The sequence below is a fragment of the Nerophis lumbriciformis genome, linkage group LG11 (assembly GCF_033978685.3).
Source record: "Nerophis lumbriciformis linkage group LG11, RoL_Nlum_v2.1, whole genome shotgun sequence".
In the NCBI taxonomy this organism is placed as follows: domain Eukaryota; kingdom Metazoa; phylum Chordata; class Actinopteri; order Syngnathiformes; family Syngnathidae; genus Nerophis; species Nerophis lumbriciformis.
Window position 1 is genome coordinate 12,955,828 of NC_084558.2, and position 24,241 is coordinate 12,980,068.

Sequence of the window (24,241 nt, forward strand, 5' to 3'; positions counted from 1 at the left end):
CTGCGCACTTTAACCACAAAAGCACAAGGTTTTTATGTACAATATGTACAACATTTATTATAATTAATATATAAAATAGATGATGTACTTCAATTTTCACAATAGAAAAAGTACAATAAATACAAAGACCATTTTTGTTTTGCAATTATCACAAAACATCCAGCACAAATTGACAAAAGGTGAGACATTGGAAATATAGATAATAAATGCATTTTTTAAACCACACATATTCATACAGCTAAATATGAGCCTCATATATTTGATTTATTTTCAACACGAGTCTAATTGTGTTACAATGTCTAAAGTATGACTCAGTGGCCGACTCATTGCAGGTTTTTCAAGTGAACACGCAACTAACTCTCTTCACACTTTCTTTCGCTTTCTTTACCACTTTCTTTACCCATCATCCAACATCCACCTCCGCAATCCGCATATCGTCCCCTGCACCCTTTCGCCGAAGCTTCTGTTCGGCCTTCCCCATTTTCACACGACAAACAAAAACAGAAATCAATCATAGAAATAATAACATCCCTCCAAGAATCCACTGTTGCAAGCCAGTACAAACATGGCAAAAAACACACGTGCACAAATCATCACAGCAATACGGCCGTCGGCTTTGAGCATATTTCTACAGAGCTAATAATGAAACATCTTGTGAAGTAGGAATCGTTGTCACACATTACGAGAATTAGACACATGGATAACCCCGCCCCTCTTCCCCCCCGGACTATGGAAGTACTGAAAACAGAGAACATCACAGCACTCGTTAGCTTGTCAAAACCTTTAAATACAAATAAAATATAGAATATATCTCTGATAAATGTCACTCAACATTTGCGTCTCGACGGCACAGACAGACATTACAAATAAAAACACGTAAATAGGAATGTGTGCGGGGGATCGGCCGCAGTTTTAACGACAAAGAAAAGGTGATGACCAACGCATGTTGGGAGTCGAGCAGGAGTGGAACTGTACGCTAGGAACTGTTTTAGACCAACGTGGGACGGCAGGTGTGGTTTCATACCTCTCACAAGTACTGAAGGCACTGTGTCGGTGTGCCACCGGCGGTACGAACCCTCAACATCAGCCATCCTCCAGCGGGCCTTCCGCCCTAATAGCTTTTTTTTTTTACTCTAAAAGTCATATTTCCTCCAGTTTCCAGCATGCTTGGCTTGGAATAAAACAAATCCTGTAATCGTTCGTGGGATACGCCAGCCTCCCGCAACCCTGTTGTGCCACTGAGGTGGAGAAAGTGTAGGATTGAACCGATATTTAAAAGCAACACGGAATGCAGACCTTGTCCCAGCAAGCACAAGACTTTGATACAACGTTGATGAAACACGTCCTTTAAAACAACGTTGCAAAATAGGTTTATTTATAAATTGAGACAACGTTGGCATCTCACGTTGGATCCTCGTTGTTGGCTGGGAAATGACCACATTTTAATGGTCAAATCAACGTCAGACCCTGACATTGATTAAACGTCATCGAAAAGCATGTTAGTTCAAGGTTGTATTTGTGAAATGACCAAATTTCAACAGTCAAGTCAACGTCAGATCCTGACAATGAATAAACGTTGTCAAAAAGCATGTTTGTTCAAGGTTGTATTTGTGTTGTAGAATATTGAAATGACCAAATTTCAATGGTCAAATCAACGTCAGACCTTGACATTGATTAAACCTCATCAAAAAGCATGTTAGTTCAAGGTTGTATTTGTGAAATGACCAATTTTCAACAGTCAAGTCAATGTCAGACCCTGACATTGAATAAACGTTGTCAAAAAGCATGTTGTTTCCACGTTAGGTTTAAGTTGCTCAACGTCAGGACCTAATTCAGTAAGTTCTCAACATTGTTTTAATGACTTATGCCTGCTGGGGTATTACCACGGAATTTTGGTGTTTTGGTCGCGTAGCCAAAAGCAGAAGTGGACGAAGCTCCGCCCTTTTGGCCGCACAAAAAAAGCCCCGGTGACACAGGCGTATTCGGTACGATGGTCACGTAAGAAACGTACAACTATGCAAATAACCATTAGATTTGTTGCTCAGACCTCCACCGTTCATAAGGGCTCATCATTACTCTGAAGGGGTACATTCAAACAGATGGGTTTGGTATTGATGTCGTTTTTGTGTCATCAAAGAGGTCGTTGAACATGGACGCTAGTAATACTTTTTCACAGGACTGTACATCAGTGCCTCGCTAACATGACTTCATTCTAGACGTCAACTAAACAAGTGACTATGAGGCCATTACACCAGCACGACTGAGAAAAGGTTGGGCTGGTCCAAAGTGAAGTCACAAATGCAGGAATGAATGACTCCTGTGTGTGGGCGAACGAGGCGTAGCACTGATGTTCTGTATTTTCCATTGTGTGTGAAGTATGTGTTTCTACTGAAAAAAAACCCCACCGCCCCCCCGAGTCTGTTTACAGAACCTAGGAAGGGTCCTGTTCCCTGTGTGGTTTAGGTTGTGGCGGACTCTTCACTATGGTGATGACAGAGGCAGTGTTGAGGCGCGGTGCCGTGGCCAGCAGGTTGCCTCCCCCGGCCTCCAGGCCTCTGGCGAACCTTTGCAGCGCTGCCAGGCGAGCGCCGAGCCCCTCCAGCTCCTTCCTCATGCCGGCGTTCTCCGCCCCCAGCCGGTCCACCTCGCGCTGGAGCTCCATCTTCTGCTGCTCCAGGGCCTCGCGCTGGGACACCCGCTTGACCCGGCAGCTGGCCGCGTAGCCTCGGTTTTTCAGGGTGCGCCGGCGCTGCTTCAGCTTCTGGATCTCCTCGCGGGACATGCCGCGCAGGTGGAGGTTGAGCTCCCGCACCGTGAGCGACATGAGCTCGCTGTCTGACAGGAAGGGCACGTTCTCGCCGCATTCCTGCTTCACCTGAATGACGGGAAGTGTGGAGACAAAACAAACCAGTAGGTGAGAAGGAATGTGGAATCAGGACTTTTAGTAAGAAGGAAGTAGGTACACACATGACACACTTTTCAATCCTATTGTCAGCAATTCCCACCCCTAAGTACTTATAATCTTCAGGTAGTTTGTGCTGAACAACCATATCTCTGATGACAGTTTGGCTTTATGCCAGGGATATTCAACTCAATTGTTTTGGGGGCCACATTTCCCCAAGCATTTCCACAAAGCCAGACTTCTCCCTTCATTATTAGTCTTATTTTGTATATTCCAGAGAACCAGCAGGCTCTAGGGTAGACATCTGATTTTGGTTTATTTATAGACTTAGACTTAGAGACTCAAACTTCCTTTTATTGTCATTCAAATTTGAACTTTACAGTACAGATAAGAACGAAATTTTGTTGCATTAGCTCGTTGTACTGCAGGATACAATAGCAATAAGGTGCCGATATAAATAAATAGATTATTGTACAGATAAATATATTGCACTTTTGCATATGCATCCACGTTTATGGATGTATGTTATATTGTCTTTTATATTCCAGCGAGTTAATCCGTTTTTGGGAGGAATTGAGGGGATTATTAAGATGCGTTCAAGAGTCTCGTGGCCTGAGAGAGGTCTTATTTGGTCAGTCTTACAAGAACGTTATGCTTTTGTTAAGGACCTTCTGCAAAAATGTGAGGCACAAGTTTTTTTGAACTGAACCAGCAGTCAATCAGTTGAATAGCTTAACCCTTGTGTGGTGTTCGGGTCTGTGGGACCCGTTTTCATTTTTTATTTTGTGGCTTTTAATGGCTCACAATCAAACACTTTATGTTAAAATACTGAACAGATGTTTACCTTATCCCAATAAACATCTGTTCATAATTTTTTTTTTTTTCCCAAATATTTTTATTGAATTTTGCAAACAGTACAGTATGATGGATCATGGCAACAGCAAGTTGAGGTATCTGCACATTTTACAATATGTACGGTAACATAGTAAACCCCACCCCTTTCAATACCCACCCACTTTAATTCCCAAGGTAATTGTCACCTAGTGCTCACAACAAATATAGACACACATGAATATATGCAAACTTAGATTCAATCCAACAAATACATTAAAGATAAACAAAAGATAAATAAGGTAAAATAAATAAATAAATACTACATAAGATATGCAAAAAAAAAATAAAATATATATATATATATATATATCTGTTCAGAATTTTAACATAAAAGTGTTTGATTGTGAGGCATTAAAAGCCACAAAATAAAAAATGAAAACGGGTCCCACAGACCCGAACACCAGACACATTTTTCATTTTGTGGCTTTTAATGCCTCACAATCAAACACTTTTATGTTAAAATTCTGAACAGATGTTTATTGGGATAAGGTAAACATCTGTTCAGTATTTTAATAAAAAATTAAAACGGGTCCCACAGACCCATTAACTTCTTCAATTGTAGGATACAAGTGGTGTTCCCCAAGGTTCCATTTTAGGTCCTCTCTTTTTCATCATTTAACCTTGTGTGGTGTTCGGGTCTGTGGGATCCGTTTTCATTTTTTATTTTGTGGCTTTTAATGCCTCACAAACAAACACTTTTATGTTAAAATACTGAACAGATGTTTACCTTATCCCAATAAACATCTGTTCAGTTCAGATGAAAAAGAGAGGACCTAAAATGGAACCTTGAGGAACACCACTAGTATCCTACGATTGAAGAAGTTGAACAAATGACTAGTGATAAGAGCAACACCTTAGTTACATAAATGACATGCCAAAAAGGATAGGACTCAAAGGAGGGCCTAAGTTATGTAAATCAGAAGTTTGGACCCTGGTGTCAATGTTTGCTAGCAAGACTAAAATGTCAATGTAAGGATCTTCCTATGTGTTTTTCAGTGGTCCAGGTTCCTCGACACAGAAGCACTCGAGTGTTTTAGGATTGTTCTGCAAAAATGTTTGCCTCCCAGGTTTTGAACTGAACTCGGGGGCTGGTATGGTGTCATTCCCGCGGCCCGCCGGTTGAACAGCACTGCTTTATACCCCAGGTGTTAAAGTGGACTAGGTGTACTCGCCAAGCCAGATTATGTTTGCTCAAATTTGTTTAGAAGGTAGGCATATGGAATGGCGACTATATTAGTCATCACCGCCTGGTATAAAGCAGGCTAGGTCCAAATGTTCCACATTTTTCCAAAATGGCACTGCTGTAATGGCTGCTGGTTGCAGGAGCTCTGTGTTCTTGTGTATCTTCCTTTTGTGTTGCAGATGTTTCCCTCGTTTTCACCTGCTCATGCGACACTTTCGAGACTTTTGCGGGGCTTTTTTAGCCTTTTGGCATTGGGCATGTTTGTACTGGAGGCCAGCTGCTGGCTCTCAGCAACATAGGGTTCCACATGGAGGGAGCAGAGGAGATGCAGAAGAAGAGACGCGGCTGCGGAGCTGGCGTTCATCACCGCGATGGACAAGCTTCACCGAGCCCCAGCTGAATGAGCATGTATCGAACACTTCGGTCTATGGACGGATTCTCGCTCATCTGCATGGACAGGACTTTGGTTGAGAGCTAGTGGGCAGCTGACGATGCAGTCGGCTTTCTTGGTGGCTTTGTTGGGTCTGTTCCAATCTGGAGAGGCCACCGTGGTGTATGGGTGTGTTAGAATTGTGTTTTTGTTTTGTTCTTTGTCTATGCCTGGTGCAATCGTATGTGCACAAAACGTATTATTTATAGGGATGATGTTTGAAAAATGGTTCTACCGATTGTTCAATAAGAAAAGAACCGATTCCATGGATTCGAATCCCCTTTTGAGAAACGGTTCCGTTTTCGAAGCCACTATAGTAAAAAAAAAAGATTTGGTTCTTTATTCGAATCCCTGGGAACGAATCCCATGTCACAGGAAATGTCCTGTGGCATGTCACAAACTAGCTCAGTCATTCGGCGGCAGATACACCTACTCAGTGGCATAGTGGTTAGAGTGTCCGCCCTGAGATCGGTAGGTTGTGAGTTCAAAGCAGGGCAGAGTCATACCAAAGACTATAAAAATGGGACCCATTACCTCCCTGCTTGGCACTCAGCATCAAGGGTTGGAATTGGGGGTTAAATCACCAAAAATGATTCCCGGGCGCGGCCACCGCTGCTGCCCACTGCTCCCCTCACCTCCCAGGGGGTGATCAAGGGTGATGGGTCAAATGCAGAGAATAATTTCGCCACACCTAGTGTGTGTGTGTGACAATCATTGGTACTTAAATTTAATAAAAAAGCACCAACAACAATGGACCGGAAAAAAACGCTCCAAGGCATTGCTTCACTTTACTAAGAAATACGACGAGGAAACGGCTATCTGCAATTATTGCCAGGCTTCGCTTTCCTTTAAGGGGAGCAGTACAACAAACATGTTGAAACGTGTTCAGGCCGTACATAACCTGCAGGTTAGAGAAACGTGTCGTATCTTCGACACGTGAAGAAGCAGCGACAGAGATGACGAAGCACGCCCCTCTTCCTCTGCTTCAACCTGCAGTCCCAGTGATAGTGCCGGTGAGTAACTAACGTTAACTGTTGCCGGTTCATTTCCATATCTGCTCACTTGTAGCCTTTAGGCTAAAATAACGTTACCTCTTATGTCAACCAGGACTGCAGTTATGTTAGCGAGACTAACGTTACCTAAGCATAGTCAGTGGCTAACGGTAACGTTAACGTTAGCCTTTTTGTATGTGTCTGATAACGTTAACGGTATCTTGTAGCCTAAACCACTCCAGAGTTTTCAGGTCTGTCTAATAAACTAGTGTTTGCAAGATGTGAATGAAGATAACGTTAACGTTATCCTATTTCAGATGATGGCATTCATGACAGCCAGAGTGACCAGGGCAGTGTTTGTTAACCCATTTATGGCGAGGTATAACGCAGAGCGCAGCAAGATGAGTGAGGAGGAGAGTAACAACATTACTTGCAAGCTAACGAGAATGATGGTGAAAAATCTCCTCCCCTTCAACTTGGTGAACACAGACGAATACAAGTAGGTTAATAATTGTGTTTTGCTGACATGTAATGGAGCAAAAAGTAAACAACACCATTACTCTGAGATTTGTTTCAAATGTAAAGTGCTGTACAATACAAATGAATGCAGGATTTTCCCTGCATTCAGTTTTCTTAGGTGGCCCACTGAAAGGGGCACTCACTAACAGTCAATATTTATTTATTTAATTTTTTTTGGGGGGTAACAGCAGTCAATATTTATTTATTGTATTTGACTTTTTGCTTAAAAAAATAAAAGTGAGCTTTTGTTAAACCAAGTATTGTGTTTTTTTCCCATATATAACAACCTGTATGGATTCGATAAGAGAATCGATAAGGAATCGGTTCGATAAGAGGATTCGATAATGGCATAGAAATCGATAATTTCTCAACAAACATCATCCCTAATTATTCATTGCTCTTTTTTTTAATTGTGTTTTACTTTTGTAGCTGTATGTAGAAATGCTGCCGCTGAAGTGGCAGCTGGTTGCATCAGCTTTGTGCCCTTTTTTTTTGTATTTTATGTCCTTTGTGTTCTTTGATATTCCCTCTTTGTTTTCATGTGTTTTTTTTACCTAATTGTTTGTGGTCTTTTTGGAACTGCACTGCAACTCCATTATTTTCCCCTTGTGGGATAAATAAAGTCATATTAATCCGGGCTAGCACAAACTATACCCGAGTATATTCTGAAAAGGGGTCAATCTGGGTTACTGCATCTGGTAATATCGGTGGAAAAAAATGTTTTTCCGGAATCTTGAGTTCATGAGAAACATTCCTGTGAAAAGGGGCTAATGCTATCTTGTCAATGTACAGACAGACCAGTTAAAAATGGTGTCTTGTCTACGGCCTATCCGTTTCCTCTTTACTGAGAAACACACCTGATTATATTATGTTCACAATGCTCTTTGTGTGCACGTGCGTTACCTTCAGGGCTTTGCTGTTTCTCTCGGTTGCCATGATGCCGCTCTCCTCGGGTTTCCCCGCCCAAGCACCAGTCAACACAGATTCAGAACACTCTGAAAAGGGAGAAATAGTACTTAAACATAAAAAAAGGTGAGTGATCACATGCAAGTCAGGCCAATTTGTTTTGTCTCTGGCCTGACTTTCAGTGCAGGCTCACAAGACCGCCAGTCATGCACCAAGGAGAAAAGGAGAAGCCACACATCTTTCATTGCTCTCCAAACACGTGCTTGCATATAATTCTGTGGTTTGATATTAGAGGAAGGGTTTTTTTTTGTAAAGTGACGGGTGCTTTTGCTGTTGGCTGCCTTTGTTGGGGGGAAGTTGCCCTTGTTCTTGCTCAAAACAGGTGTCCTAATCAACACTTCCTCCTGTCAACACACTGCAAACGGTCTAAAGGTTTCATTGTAAGAAAGGCAACCGTCCTTTGATTGGTCAGCTTTTGGTCTGTCATTTCTGTTGCAAACGCCTTCTCTCATTCCCGATTAAACATTTTGAACAGTGACTGTCGTGACACATCGATTAGTTCCGGGTGCAGTAACACTGTCACTCTTTAGTCACCACTATTCACTTGTCACACAGGAAACTAAAAACGAGAACCAGACAACAAGTGTTGTGGTTGCTCAGTTGAGTTGTCTAACCAGAAAACACCGCCCCGAGTGTCCCGGCAGAAAACTGCACGGTGCACCCACTTAACATCGGAATTACTCGCAAAATGTATTTTAGTGTTCTGTATGATCCTTATAACAAATTCCACAATATAAGGGTAACAGTGATGGTATTGATTAAAATGTGATGTCTATTGAATCACAAATTGAACTTAACTTGTGATGGCTCAGTGGAATACAGTAAAACTAGCCACTAATGCAGGGGTGTCAAACTCATCTTTTTAGGGCCACATCGCAACTCTGGCTGCACCCAGAGGGCCACAGGTAACAGTGAATATACATGAATATAAATGTATAATAGCCTTGTTACACAACTTACGAAAGGCAACTGTTTTTGATTATTATATTTTTACAGATGCATGCCTAACTTGCTTTGAAATTGTAAGTCAAGATGTCAGCAGATATTTTTTTGGATGAACAGAAAAAAATGCTTGGAACATCAGATAATATTAGAGTGTAGAATATATACAATTTAATGTAAATATTTTGCTGTTAATATTAAAAAATACATTTAGCCAGAAAATGTTTTTTTATTTCTAGTCCAGGTCACATAAATGAGGTGGTGGGCCATATAAAATGATTTGACGGGTCATCTAAAAATATTTGGCAGGCCGTTTTAAAGAGAAGTGACTAGCCACATAAAAGTGAAGTGAAGTGAATTATATTTATATAGCGCTTTTCTCTAGTGACTCAAAGCGCTTTACATAGTGAAACCCAATATCTAAGTTACATTTAAACCAGTGTGGGTGGCACTGAGAGCAGGTGGGTAAAGTGTCTTGCCCAAGGACACAACAGCAGTGACTAGGATGGCGGAAGCGGGGATCGAACCTGCAACCCTCAAGTTGCTGGCACGGCCGCGCTACCAACCGAGCTATACCACCCCTAAAAGATGTGGTGGACCACATAAAGGACGTGGTGGACCATATAAATTACATGGTGGACCACATAAAATGATGTGGTGGGCCAATTAATGATTTGGCAAGTCACATAAATGACGTGGTAGACCACACAAAATGATTTGACGGGCCACATAAAATGATTCAGCAGGCCACATTAAAAAGAAGTCGTGGGCCACAATAATGATGTGGTGGACCACATAAAATTATTTGGCAGGTCACTTAGAATTATTTGACAGTCCACATTAAAAAGAAGTGGTAGGCCACATTAATGATAAGGTGGACCACATAAAATGATATGGCAGGTCACATAAACGAGATGGTGGGCCACATACAATGATTTGGCAAGTCGCATAAATGACATGGTGGACCACATAAGATTATTTGACGAGCCAATTTAAATTATTTGGCAGGCCAATTTAAAAATAAGTGGCTAGCCACATAAAATATGTGGTGGATCACATAAAAGATGTGGTGAACCACATAAATGGCGTGATGGACCACATAAAATTATTGGATGGGCCACTTAAAATTATTTGGCTGGCCATCATTAAAAATGTGGCTCGCCACATAAAAGACGTGGTGGATCACAAATGATGTGGTGGGCCACACTAAATTTAAGTGGCGTCCATGATAAAAATATGTGGCAGGCCACAATAAAATTATCTGGTGGGGCAAATTGAAAGGATGTGGCTGGCCATTTTAAAATGATGTGGCAGGGCAATATAAAATTATGTGGCTGGCCACATAAATGATGTGGTGGACCACATAAAATGTTGTGGCGAGCCAAATGAAAATGATGTGGCGTGTCACATTTGTCCCCTGGGCCTTGAGTTTGACACATGTGCACTAATGTATACTGTTATGATTTTATCGTTGTCAATACGGATATTTTTTTACCAATTCAATACATATTTTGATGTAAAATAAGATGTAACCATATGTTCAAATATTCATTTTTCATTACCAGAAGAGGGTGTAACAACAGCAACATCATGTACGTAACATCTCACAGCAGGGAAGTATTTTCTCAACACCTGCCTTTAAAGCCTTTTAAGCAAGGCAACGAGTCTGAATTCTCAAATAATTAGGTTTCTTTTATTTTCACGTGTGTATGTGAAGTCCCAGGTCACATTCTATACCTCTAATTGGACTGTTGGCGTCCAATTAGAGATATACTTACGTGCGCTCGCGGGTGATTGTGGTCATTTTAGCTTGTTCAGCTATGTAGGATTCTGGGTGTCACTACACGATCGGTCCACGCATGCTCAAAAACTATGTTACTTTCTTTCTCCCAATTGTTTGCGACACTAACCTGCTGCGACGTCACGTACTGTGATGTTTGAATGTTTTGTATAAAAATAAAAGCTTACATAGTAGGAAAAGAGGACAAAAATATGAAAATGAACAAGAAAAAGTGTCTTCTTCAAGAATGTTCCAGCATTTTTTAAACAAGTAGGTTTTTATTTTATCATATACTTTAAAAATATGGATTTGTTTTGTTTTGTCAACTTCTGTTTTTAAATTTGTTTGCTTGTCCGTCTAAAGGTTGATATGTTGACTAGAGGCAAATAATCATCACCTGTTGCTGACGGCAGTGTTACAATTACGCAACAGATAGTCGGATAAAAAAAATAGAAAAAAAGAGTCCTATCTACCTACCTATATTAATAATATAAATTTGGCAGACGATAAGAGATTTAAAATCTATCGCTGTATCGTGATAAGGCATGTTGATAAACACATAGCTGTGTTCCGCTAATTGGACAGCAACAAGCAGCGCATCCTTAATGCAATGTAGCGCCCTCGCCAGCAACTAACGTCCCTCTACAGTGCGAAGCAACTTCTAAGTCACTAATCCTCGCCTACGTAGTATCATGGACGAGGACTAGCTAAACGTGCTACACTAAACACCGTTGGAATATATGAGAAGCCATGCTAACCACTAAGCTAGAGTTCTTGAATGTCATGGGCGGATCGATACAAATATCAACAAAGTACAGTATCACTATACTTGCTTATCTGTTTTTATCCAGTGCTTTCATGCTTTTATTTCTATTTGTATCTATGTTTCTGATTTATCTAGTGTTTATCTAGTGTGTGTCTTGATTTCATTTTTATTTGAATTTTTTATTATATATTCTTACTTTCTATTTTTATTTTTATACTTTGTAGCACTTTGAGATTTTAACAAATATAAAGTGCGTTACAAATCTAAGTCATTATTATTATTATTATTATTATTATTATATGGTCAATACTACAGTAACTAGATCAATATTTTTTTTACTGTCACTAAACTATCGTTTTTATTTTTGTTTACAAACTTAGGAAATAAGTCCCTGGACACAAGAGGACTTTAAGGGCAGGTCACAAAGGATTTAAATCAGAGCGAATAGTAATTGTTTGCCAAAGTTGAGTTATTTTCGCTATTAACTTAAGTTTGCACAAAATAGTGAATGTAATATAAGGGAATAAGAAAATAATTTGAGTATTCAATTGATATTGTTAGACCCCAATACTATATTGTTGTCTCATTGTGATAAAAAATTTAATCATTCATCCATCCATCCATTTTCTACTTCTTGTCCCTTTCGGGGTCGCTGGAGCCTATCTCCGCTGCATTCATGATTTTGAAAACTTAATTATCAGCATCGGTATGACCAATACTGCCCCTGGAACTATGTGTGAGTACTAAAAGGAAGAAACAACTTGATTAGGTAATTGACACATTGCTTAGTAAGTGCTTAAGGGCAATGACATGGTACTATTTCCACATCATAGACTTTGCCTATTGAGTGTCATCTTTATTTCTGAGAGTGTTTTGATTAGGAAAAGTAGTAAATCAAATAAATAAACCACCCCAAAATGAATGTTTTAAGTACCACTACAAACAAGTTGAATAGTTCTTATTCACATCGTAAAAGTCATGTACTGTACGTGCAACACAATTCAAACACATTTGTGTTTGAATTGCGGTGTATTTAAAAAGGTTACAGTCGTATCTAACAGTAAGTTCACAAAGGCAGTGTGACTTCCTGCATTCCTCTTGAGGTCAGTTGTTTAAGGGTGTGTGTGTGTGTGTGTGTGTGTCTGTTGGCAGATGGGGGCTATGTCAGGTCACTGTCATGGTGACTTTAACCTAAGGATTTATGCGGGGCACAGAAAAAGCCCACAGGCTCATACTGGCGACATTGTCAGCTGCATAGTGACAATACCTTCTTTCTTTGTGTGAAGGGTTCTAATTTTTCACTCTCATGTCTAGTTGAGAAGGAAGTGCGCTGCGTGTGAAAGATGGGATTGTTAGCATACACTTCCTCGTTATTATTTCTCATAAGAAAGCAGGTAGATTGATCACTCACAAATAAAGATCTGATTCATTATTTGTATCAGTGTGGATAAAGATGAATGTTGACATAATAATCATTGTGCTGTATCTATAACAAAAGACCACATTTTACTGTGTAGCTCAGTGCTTGTAAATTTTTTTCGCAAAGTACCACCTCAGAAAAAACCTGGCTCTCCAAGTACCATCACAATGATCAACATTAAAATACAATAGCGTATTAGGGCTAATTATTCATTGAAAACAAAGCAGAGTACATTTAATATTTTAGCCCCTGTAACATTACACACAGTTTGAACAGTAACACTGTGTTTAAATATAGGAAAATAAAACACTGTACCTTAATCAAGTGATTACTTGGCGTACCACTAAATAGGGCCCGCGTACCACAGTTTGAGAACCACTGGCGTAGATCAAGCATGTCGAACTCATTTTCATTGAGGGCCACATAGTATGGTTGCTCTCAGATGGCCACTTGTAACAGTGAAATTTAAAAAATAATAAAAGAAAAACAATTATATATATATATATATATATATATATATATATACCCTATGCATTTGAGTATTATATTTATTTACGTATGCGGTAAAACTTGTTTACTGTAAAAAAAACTGGCAGATCAGTCGCCAGAATTTTACAATAAAATGTGCAGTGTTTTTTTACAGCATAAAACCTGCAGATGTTTTATAGTGTACTACTGTATATGGAAAAACGGATGACTTGCTTTGAAGTCATAAGTCAAGCAAATGTTTGTGTTTATTTTTATTTTAACAAAACATTTTTTTGGAATGTATGATAATATAATACTTTGTTACATTATTTGATATTATTCAAACTGAAAAGATATGCAATTGCATGAAGTATACGTATTTTATGTCACAATGGAAAGAAGGAATACATTTAGTAAGAAATTATAAAGCACTTTATTAACATATATTTGCAGGCTTTAGCGGGCCACATAAAAGGAATTAGCGGGGCAGATCTGGCCCGCGGCCTTGAGTTTGACACTTTACACCACATGATCCTACATAGTTCTTATTATGGAAGTATTAGTTTAGCAAAATTATTTGCATTTGTACTCATTTGATGTATGAGCGTTTTAGATTTGTGTTCGTGTGGTTTAAGTTGTCTGTCCCTAATCAGAAAGAACCCTTGATAGGCTGTTTCACATGCTCAAATCGCTGTACAGACATGGAAGAAGTGTCACAAAAGTCATGTGTAAGTAGACAGCCTATCAAGGGTTCTTTCTGATTAGGGACAGACAGACAATTTAAAACACACGTACGCGGACCTAAAACACACTTAGGCAGATCTAAAACACACGTACGCAGATCTGAATACACACACGCGAATTAGTATACACACATGCGAATTAGACTACACGCGCACAGATTGAGATACATGTTTGCAATTAATTTTGCTACAATATTACTTCCATACTTATTCACATAGTGGAAGTCGTCTAATCATGTATGTTCAACACAATACAACACATTAGTGTTATATGACGAGTGTTTCTTCAAGAGCGGTGTATTTAGAAAGGTTACAGTAAGTTCACAAAGGCAGTGTGACGTTCTGCATTTCTGTTGCCCACACACAAAAAAGGAAGTGGCGGGCCAGATCTGGCCCCCCGGCCTTGAGTTTGACACTTGTGGTGACGAATGTTCACAATTGTATGCCCAACTGATAGAACTGTAAAATATTCTCAAATATTTTAGGTTATTACAACAAGTACTTTCACTTTCTTTTTTCAATAACTCAGCATATTGGATGGAGTCCAATGCATGTTGCTTACAGTAAATGGTGGATGTTCACAAACAACAGGCAAGGGAATATATACTTCTATTTTAAGGAAATTAGGTTAGTTTTTTGTGAGAAAATAGAGAAAACTGCATGTGTAGGCTTAGAACTCACTCTATATGTGAGGAAGGTCTACTCTATTATTATGATTTAAAAACTACAATGGTCTGTAATTTGCATAGAGTTGTTGGAATTCCCCGAAAAGCGTGGGTACGTGAAGTGGCCGCGACCATAGTGCTGGACTAGTACAAACAAGGCGACAGCGTCGTTTCGTAAAGTCATGGTGATTCAGCAATATACCATTTGCTCAGCTCAGCTTAGCCTGAGCCGCGGAGAGTCAGAATCCAGGAAAACTAGTGCTGACTTGCTTCTATATTCGTCCACGGAGCGCAGGATATCCTTATTTATTCTTGGCTAAAAATACCACTTAAGAAGGCCTGCTAGGTTTCATGTAAGGTTACCAAACCCGAAAGCAACAAGTGAACGCAACACCGCCACGCGCAAGCTACAACCAACACCGATGTCGATCATGAACAACTGTCAAATACTTACTATGTTTAATAATAAAATGCAATATTTAGATATAATAGGGTAAAAGTTCATATGTTCCATGGTTACGAAACCCCTCCTAAATAGGGAGAGGAGGTGGCCGGTGAGGGTAAAGCGCCGCTACTGTAGTAAACAGCCATCACGCGTACGCTCTATTTGATCATCATCATGACTCGAAATGTTATGATTAAACACAGTTACATTATAGATTTATATATATTTGAGTATCTAATAGAGTTGTGTAATAATGTTATTATTAAGAAGAAATCCAAACAATGCACGCCGTCTTAAAACATGCTAGTACTTTGAGCTGTTAGCATATTTAGCATCAGCGGTTTCGGCTAAAGGAGATGAGAGTAAACACTCACTTGTCCTTGGGTTCAATTTTGGACAATATTCCTCCAGTGTTCGGTTATCGAATCACGCACACCTTCCCGGTGTTGGATGTCTTCTAAATGTGACAATGTATCCGCTGCCCTGTAACGCGGCGACAAAATGTCAGTGCGCCTTTTCCCGGAATGACTTCGCTGCTCTCTGAGGTGGGATTCTTTCATTCATAAAAAAAAAAAAAAACACAAGCGACAATGACGTCAGGGCCAAAGAATGAGGGCGGAGTCATCCCCGCCCCCGCCGCGTACTCCGGGTGCATGTAAACAAGGAATCCTTGCGTTCCTCGTTCCAAGACAGCCCTTTTTTTGTTGTTTACCTGTCAAAGCAAGAACTTTTTTAGGTCAAACGTGTCATTATCACTAAACGTAGTTTCTAAAGTAAATGTTTATCAAGGCTATTATCACTCAGATTTCATTGTATAGCTTGTTATTTGTTTTGTTTTAACCAACATTTGAATCATTTCAAAAGAAAATTATGTTACTGGGGGACACTTCATGATGATGAAAAACAAGTTATTTTGGTCAGTTGTCAGTTGCTATGAGACTGCCTGGGCTCTAGATGGCGCTGTTTATTTCACGCAAGGTACTTGCATGACCCTTGTGCTGCTGACGTCACGCTACTCTGACGCTCTCCTGCGTTCCTCCGGTGACCTCAGACTGTCGTTACACGGATACACGCTGGTTAGCATTAGCCGTTTGAGTCGCACATTATTAAAGACACATATACTTTGCCAAACTTACTGCGCTATTTAGCCACCGGGTTGTTGTGCATACGGTCAAAACAAGGAAGATACAGCGGCAAAGAGGGGGAGCAATGGCCGGAATCGAGGAGCTTTCCCCTGCTGCGGGCCCGGTGTCTACCCGGCCCCCAGAGGACGAAATTGACGACGACGACGACGACGATGATGATGTAAGTCACTGGTCTCCAGACACATTTGATGTATTGTCTAGAAAGTGTAAAATGTATGTATTTGTATGCCAAGTCTTTGAAGGTAAAACAGCAATGATCATGTCTGCACTTAAGCTAACAAGCTAGCTTGCTACCCGGAAGCAGCGAGTCGGCGGTTAGAATAGAAAAGGACAAGCGGTAGGAAATGGATGGATGGATACACACTACACCAGTGGTTCTTAACCTTGTTGGGCGTACCGAACCCCACCAGTTTCATATGCGCATTCACCGAACCCTTCTTTAGTGAAAAAAAAACAAAAAAAATTCAAATTCAAGTAAAGGTCATATGTTTTTTTTTACTGGTGCACAAAATGAACCGTGCATGAACATCACCTTGTTCAAAGAACAAAACCAACACAGTGCATGAACTCACAACAAATTACACACACCTTACACACATTACCATGAATTGATTAACGTGGACCCCGACTTAAACCAGTTGAAAAACTTATTCGGGTGTTACCATTTAGTGGTCACTGTACTGTTTCATATAATGTATTCTCTTCCTTTGCAATCTACTAGTAAACGTTTCAATCAATCAAAAAACCTGCAAATCAGATGGAAAATTAGAGGGAACATTGTTTGGGGGTATCCATAATACGCCGATAGGGAGAAGTTTTTATTTACACGATAAGTCGGATGTGTCTTTACCTCCGTGGCGGAGGCTCTGCCGAACCCCTGAGGCCGACTCACAGAATCCCTAGGGTTCGATCGAAGCAAGGTTAAGAACCACTGCACTACACAGTAATACACACTGACTAGGGCTGGGCGATATGGCTGAAAACTGTATCATGATATACGTTTTTGTTTTTGTTTTTTTCAAATATTGGTCGATATCGATAATTGATATTGTCTAACCTATTGATAATATTGTTCATATTTTTATTTCAAATGTAACATCCATCCATCCATTTGCTACCGCTTATTCCCTTTTGGGGTTGCGGGGGGCGCTGGAGCCTATACATACATCTGATTATAAGCCCCCCCCCCCCAGCTTTTATGGAAGAAAGGAAATGTCAACACAACCATGGAAAACACTCAATGTAAACACAATTCTAAAATCGCAATAAACAGTTCACCTAACAATAACCTATTTAAAGTAAATAGCAAGAATAAGGAATATGTAAGAAATGCTTACTATAGTGTAACAAAATAGTGCAAAGAGTGAACATTTAAATATAGAAAAACCTGACAAAAAAAAGTTAGGTGGTCTGTGTAATTCTTAACTTATTCCGTAATTCTTATTCAAGTATGGAAATACATATATGTTATGCAGTAATTATTATTTAAATATTATCGGACCAAATTATATTTTAAAATTGCACATTTGTTATATTTTGTTATTTATTTTGTTTATAGTTGGATAGTCGAATCTCGGATTCAGGAGGAACAGTGTGGTTTTCGTCCTGGTCGTGGAACTGTGGACCAGCTCTATACTCTCGGCGGGGTCCTTGAGGGTGCATGGGAGTTTGCCCAACCATGTGCTTTGTGGACTTGGAGAAGTCATTCGACCGTGTACCCCAGGAAGTCCTGTGGGGAGTGCTCAGAGAGTATGGGGTAACAGACTGATTGTGGCGGTCCGCTCCCTGTATGATCAGTGTCAGAGCTTGGTCCGCATTGCCGGCAGTAAGTCGGACCCGTTTCCATTGAGGGTTGGACTCCGCCAAGGCTGCCCTTTGTCACCGATTCTGTTCATATTTTTTATGGACAGAATTTCTAGGCGCAGTCAGGGCGTTGAGTGTATCTGGTTTGCAGGATTAGGTCTCTGCTTTTTGCAGATGATGTGGTCCTGATTGCGTCATCTGGCCAGGATCTTCAGCTCTCAATGGATCAGTTCGCAGTCGAGTGTGAAGTGACTGGGATGGGAATCAGCACCTCCAAGTCCGAGTCCATGGTTCTCGCCCGGAAAAGGATGGAGTGCCATCTCCTGGTTGGGGAGATCTTGCCCCAAGTGGAGGAGTTCAAGTACCTCGGAGTCTTGTTCACGAGTGAGGGAAGAGTGGATCGTGAGATCGATATGCGGAACGGTGCGGCGTCTTCGGTAATGCGGACGATGTATCGATCTGTTGTGGTGAAGAAGGAGCTGAGCCGGAAGGCAAAGCTCTCAATTTACCGGTCAATCTACGTTCCCATCCTCACCTATGGTCATGAGCTTTGGGTTATGACCGAAAGGACAAGATCACAGGTACAGGCGGCCAAAATGAGTTTCCTCCGCCGGGTGGCAGGGCTCTCCCTTAGAGATAGGGTGAGAAGCTCAGTCATCCGGGAGGAGCTCAAACTAAAGCCGTTGGTCCTCCACATCGAGAAGAGCCAGATGAGGTGGTTCGGGCACCTGGTCAGGATGCCACCCGAACGCCTCCCTAGGGAGGTGTTTCGGGCACGTCCGACTGGTAGGAGGCCACGGGGAAGACCCAGGACACGTTGGGAAGACTATGTCTCCCGGCTGGCCTGGGAATGCTTCGGGATCCCGCGGGAGGAGCTGGACCAAGTGGCTGTTGTTACTAAGTACATGCCTAAAATAACCTAAGCTGCATTTACAAGTCAATGGAAAAATTATAGCCATTTTATATGTGTACACTTTATTATCTGATTAGTCGACTAATCGTTGACTAATCGACTATCAAAATAATTGTTAGTTGCAGCACTACCTGACAGGCGATTTAGAAAGTTTTTATGGTATTTTAGATGTTTTTCAAACTCATTATGGCTAATAGTATGCAAACAATAGACCATATACAGTATATTTATTCTTACAATATATTAAATATGTTTTCAAGTAAAAAAAAATAGTTTTTATGTAAAAAAAACTTATTTTGAAGGTGCGCACCGCCACGATCAATTACATGTAGGGGAAACACGGTGTGTGTGTGTATATATATACGGTATGTATATCTCAAACATTTGATCGAACACATTTTTTATTTATATCGAAGTCTATCGCAATAAATATAATTTTATTGGCACAGCCCTAATACACACTTAATTTTTTATAATGATTTTATTATCAACACGTTGTTAGATATTCAAGTGGTAGCAAACTGTTTGAATGTTAAACCTTTTTTAGTGACATGTGACTCTGTTGGGGTGTGTTCTCTTGTAGGTTGATGAGACCATGATGGAGAGGTTGTGGGGTCTGACAGAGATGTTTCCTGACACAGTTCGTTCAGCTGCTGAGCTTTCTGCACAGTGCTCTGTCTCACTGGCCAAGAAGTTTTACAGGTGCACTTGTAATTATTCCACTTACTTACCTGTGGCAGGTAAATGGTACAAATAATAATAATAATTTAGTACAAATAATTATAAAAAAATAAAAATAAATAAAATAAAAATGATCCCAAAAAGCAAAAAACACATTTAACCCTTGATCTATGAAGACATTGTCACAGATGCACCTGAATTAAGTTTCTGCTAGTAACTACAAGTGTTATGTAACTACCGGTAATTGCTTGTATTCCGCCACGTGGCTTTTTCCCAGAAGTGAAAAATAGTGACTGTTGTGCAGTAAGCAGTGCACAAACTCTTGAGTACGCAAATTACCTAGATCTTCCTTCAAAAAGCAGATGCGAGCAAAAAATCTAACTTTGCAATGGAATCTAGCCCTATACTTTATATAAAAAAAAGGTATGTTGAGTGATATTAAAGATTATCCTTTGGTGGAGTTCCCAGACCTGTCAAACTATTTGGTGCTCCAAAGACAAAACAGATGAAAACTTGGAAAATCACAGAGACCTACAACTTCTTGGTGTGTGGTTGGTTCAAGGAAATTGCTATCAAAATTCTCCCGGATGAATCATGCATTGTTTTTGCTCGGTAAAGGTGCATTTCATGATTCATCTTTGCGTCTTGCAAGGACTTGTCCAGGCAAACAAACAGTGACTACTGGCACTGCACAACTGACATCTGTGATTGCATATCCATTTAACAAGCTAACAAATACTGAATCATCACCATATTTGATTTTTGTCCTGTTGCCATGTGTACTCTGACACATTAGTGTACAAAATAAACAAGAGGGGAGACATAGAAGTACCTTTCCTGACAAAGTATTAATGACCCTGACTTTCTGGTTTCTGTTTGTTAAAAATCAAATACAAATAATATCAAGATAACACTTCAATGGGAAATAATGAACAAATAAAGAAAATTGAAAATATATCATACAAAACTTTAACGAAGTGGTCTTCTGTATTGTACTGGAGTGCGTGCCACTTTGTCATTTCCTAAAATGTTGCACTCTTCAGCCCTTCTTGATCTCCTCTCGAGGAAATCTGATCCAACATCTATCCTTTTCGCAATTTGAATGGTTCAGACAGCCGAAAACAATGCAAGTATAAGGTATTTTTCTTCGAGAAAAGCTAAAAGGCAGCCAGTACCCATTGAGAACAGACGCTGCTTGACCACCAGGCATATTCAATGAGCCGGACGTGATGTAATTTAAATCCAGGCAATACTGGTGGACGCTTCTTGTAAATTTTGCACTTGGCCAAATGTAAAAATATTTATCTCATAATATGACAAAGACATAATATACATCATTAAAGGGGGGGCAATGAGCGATTCAAACGTTCATTCATGTCAGCAATTCAACTTCTAATCACGAAAATGTAAATGTTTGGGACATTAATGATCTCCTTATCTTACTCTAGTTTTTCCCGCTCAGCCCTATGGGTGGGAACCACCTCTTTCATGATCCTGGTGTTGCCCGTGGTGTTTGAGACGGAGCGGCTACAGCTGGAGCAGCAACAGTTACAACAGCAGAGACAGGTGAGTGTGTATTTGCAACCACCATGTACAAATTATATTTGAATATCCATTGGTTGATGAGGCAATGTAGTGAAAGACTGATTAACTGTCATTGCTGTCTTACTGCATATACCAAGAAGTGCATTTTAGATATCCATACATTACAAGAAATTTGGACTATTTTAACTTGATTGTTACTTTATCAAGTGGTACATTAAATTGTAGAAATATGTTAAATACATGTACAACTACAATACTCTAATTTAGAGCTTGTTTATTATGCTTTCTCTTTCAAAATTAATTACACAAAGAAAATGATTATCCAATATCTGTTTTAGGGCTACAACGATAAATCCATCAATTCGATTAGAAAAAAAGCTTCAATTTACATTCTGTTGCTTTGATTAAATTCATTAAAATTAAACAATAAATAGGCCAACATAGTTTGAGTGCATGCGGTAATCTGTGTAGCGGACAGTTGTTTGTTTGTTTTTTTAATTAATGCACACATGGTCAAAGTGCTTTTTCTATTTTGATATGCTCTTGTTAGAAAAACAAAAGAAGTTTATGGCAACTAGAAAAAATATTTATTTGAACAATTTTTCCTAAAATACACTTTGAGGCTTTAAAGTTTTTTATCCAATTACTCAATCGAACAAACTAATTGATAGATTACTATTATAATCAATCCCAGCAGGCACAGGACATTGATACAACGTTGATTATACATACATGTCCTGAAACAATGTTGCAAAATAGTTGTATTTGTAAATGGAGATGATGTTTGTGTCTAACGTTGGATCCATGTTGGTGGTTGGGAAATTACCAAATTTCAATGGTCAAATCAATGTCACAAACTGACATTGAATAAACGTTGTCAAAAAGCATGTTGTTTCAACGTTGTATTTGTGTTGTAAAATATTGAAAAAAAAATTACCAAAATTCAATGGTCAAATCAACGTCCGAACCCAACGTTGATTAAACATTGTCAAAAAGCAGGTTGTTCCAACGTTAGGTTTGAGTTGCTCAGTGTCACGACCTAATTCTACAAGTCCTCAACGTTGTTTTAATGTTGAGTGCCTGCTGGGATATCTGTAGCACTAGTCTGTTTCAAAAACAGTCACATGTTTGCCGAGCCACTGGTCGCTCGGCAGAATTGACAGCTTAAGCATAAGTGAAAAATGTGTTTGTACACATTTTTTACTGTGTATCTTTCATCTCATTCGTATTTTGTTCAGAAATCCGAATTAAGCTGGCATTTTACATTTCCTTAGCTACCTTCTTAAATAAATCTGTTTCTTTTTTTCTACCAAAGATGGACTTCAAAATGTTTTGTTCTTTTAATTTGTGATGCAAGTAAACAATCTCTTCTTCATTACAATTGTTGCTATGTTTTTATTGAATGGTATCTGCTTCTGGGTTGTATCCCGCACGTTGCGACTGGCACATTCGTGATACTAAGGGTCCTCCTCTGCCGCACACCCCCCCTCAAGAGATCTGGTTTCTAATCGCATAATCCAGGTGTACCGTGTGTTAGTCCGATTTTTCAAAAACCGAACACGATTGGATTAAGGTGTTTCCATGGGCTGTAGTAGGCTTATTCAGAGCCGAACTATTTAGGAAGTCGGACTAATTTAGCGCATGGACACATACTGACTACTGATGCCAATTACCAAACAGATGGACAAACACAATTTGGGCTCTCCACATTTATTATTTTACCTTGGTTATTCTTAAAAACACCAAACTAATACATCTTGCTGGATCCACTATGGACTGTACTCTTACATTATTATGTTAGACCCACTCGACATCCATTGCATTCGGTCTCCCTAGAAGGGGGGGGGGTTACCCACATATGCGGTCCTCTCCAAGGTTTCTCATAGTCATTCACATCGACGTCCCACTGGGGTGAGTTTTTCCTTGCCCTTATGTGGGCTTTGTACCGAGGATGTCATTGTGGCTTGTGCAGCACTTTGAGACACTTGTGATTTAGGGCTATATAAATAAACATTGATTGATCTTAAGTATTGTTAAACATTCTTAGATCCTGTTGGGACCCAACACCGGAATGTCTGGTGGGATGCCTGGAATGATGGCATCGGCCCCTGGCAAGATGTGAAGAGCAGACGAGACTCATTTAAACCGAAGATCTGCTGCTACGACAACGCCATGTCGGGCCACGAGGGGAGATGGAGAGACTGTGGAGGAACGCAAAAGAACTACTGTAACAACAAACATAAGAGGCCAAAGCTCCACACCAGTCATGCAACCTTTAGGTCATACCCATCGCTTTAAGGTTGGCAAATTGAATGCAGAGAAAGTATTTAATTCTGACTGTCACTCTTGACTCCCAACGTCACGCAGAGACTGATTTTCAGGAGCACTTCTTCAATTTTTGTTGTTTCAATTATTGTGTTGTAGGGGACAGCAGGACAAGGTGAATACTTTGGATGGAAACAATAGTTTGTCTGAAATGTGTTAAATCTGTTGTGACTGCTAAGTGGAGTTTTACAGTCACTGATTCATAGGACACAAATAAACACGTCTCGGAAGCTTCTGCGAGCTTTTTGAGGCTCCTCAACTTGTTGCCTTTCTGTCTCGCAATACAACTTTTAAAGTGTCTTTCTTGGACCTGTCTATGTATACTATTTATTTGTGTATGTGCTTTATTCCACTTAGGTCTTTTGTTTAACACCAATTGTAGTATAGTAATATGATAGTGTTTTTGCAACCATTGGTGTAAAGTAAGTTACATATTTTACCTACTCTAATATGTTGAAGATGGCTCTGCAGCCCAGTTTACTCTAAATAATAATAATTATTATTATTAGCCTTTATTTAACCAGGTAAAATCCCATTGAGATCAAAGATCTATTTTCCAAGGGAGACCTGACCAAGAGGGCAGCAGCAAGGTTACATTAAAAACAGTAAACAAATACATAAAACATCACATTTACAACATTAAAACTTGCTCACGTGACACATGTGCATACAGACAAGGTAGACTGCAGTCCTTTTACAGAAGCTTTAAACTCA

The 24,241-nt window shown here is 39.8% G+C and overlaps 2 protein-coding genes across 2 annotated transcripts in view; one reads left to right on the forward strand and one right to left on the reverse strand.

The window, feature by feature from the left end:
* Positions 1 to 15,686, reverse strand: part of maff (v-maf avian musculoaponeurotic fibrosarcoma oncogene homolog F) — a 15,825-nt gene extending 139 nt beyond the window's left edge. Inside the window, exons 1-3 of the mRNA XM_061967315.2 lie at positions 15,490 to 15,686; positions 7,824 to 7,915; positions 1 to 2,875 (exon numbers count right to left, since the gene is read on the reverse strand). The exon at positions 1 to 2,875 is cut by the window's left edge and continues 139 nt beyond it. Coding sequence (XP_061823299.1) covers positions 2,432 to 2,875; positions 7,824 to 7,856 — 477 coding nt within the window. The 5' untranslated portion in view covers positions 7,857 to 7,915; positions 15,490 to 15,686 and the 3' untranslated portion in view covers positions 1 to 2,431. The remainder of the gene's footprint in view (positions 2,876 to 7,823; positions 7,916 to 15,489) is intronic.
* A 436-nt stretch (positions 15,687 to 16,122) lies between these two features.
* On the forward strand, positions 16,123 to 23,786 carry tomm22 (translocase of outer mitochondrial membrane 22 homolog (yeast)). Its single transcript, XM_061967314.2, has 4 exons — positions 16,123 to 16,420; positions 19,560 to 19,678; positions 21,106 to 21,223; positions 23,250 to 23,786. Exons 1-4 carry the CDS (start codon positions 16,325 to 16,327, stop codon positions 23,322 to 23,324), a joined length of 408 nt encoding a protein of 135 aa, XP_061823298.1. The 5' UTR covers positions 16,123 to 16,324; the 3' UTR covers positions 23,325 to 23,786.
* The last annotated feature ends 455 nt before the right edge of the window (positions 23,787 to 24,241 follow it).

Bases quoted from the DNA above. Each gene is read 5' to 3' on its own strand.
- tomm22 (XM_061967314.2), top strand. From the start codon at position 16,325: ATGGCCGGAATCGAGGAGCTTTCCCCTGCTGCGGGCCCGGTGTCTACC. The intron at 19,679-21,105 runs GTGCACTTGTAA...ATCTTACTCTAG, and splicing joins CTGGCCAAGAAGTTTTACAG to TTTTTCCCGCTCAGCCCTAT. The intron at 21,224-23,249 runs GTGAGTGTGTAT...AAACATTCTTAG, and splicing joins AGTTACAACAGCAGAGACAG to ATCCTGTTGGGACCCAACAC.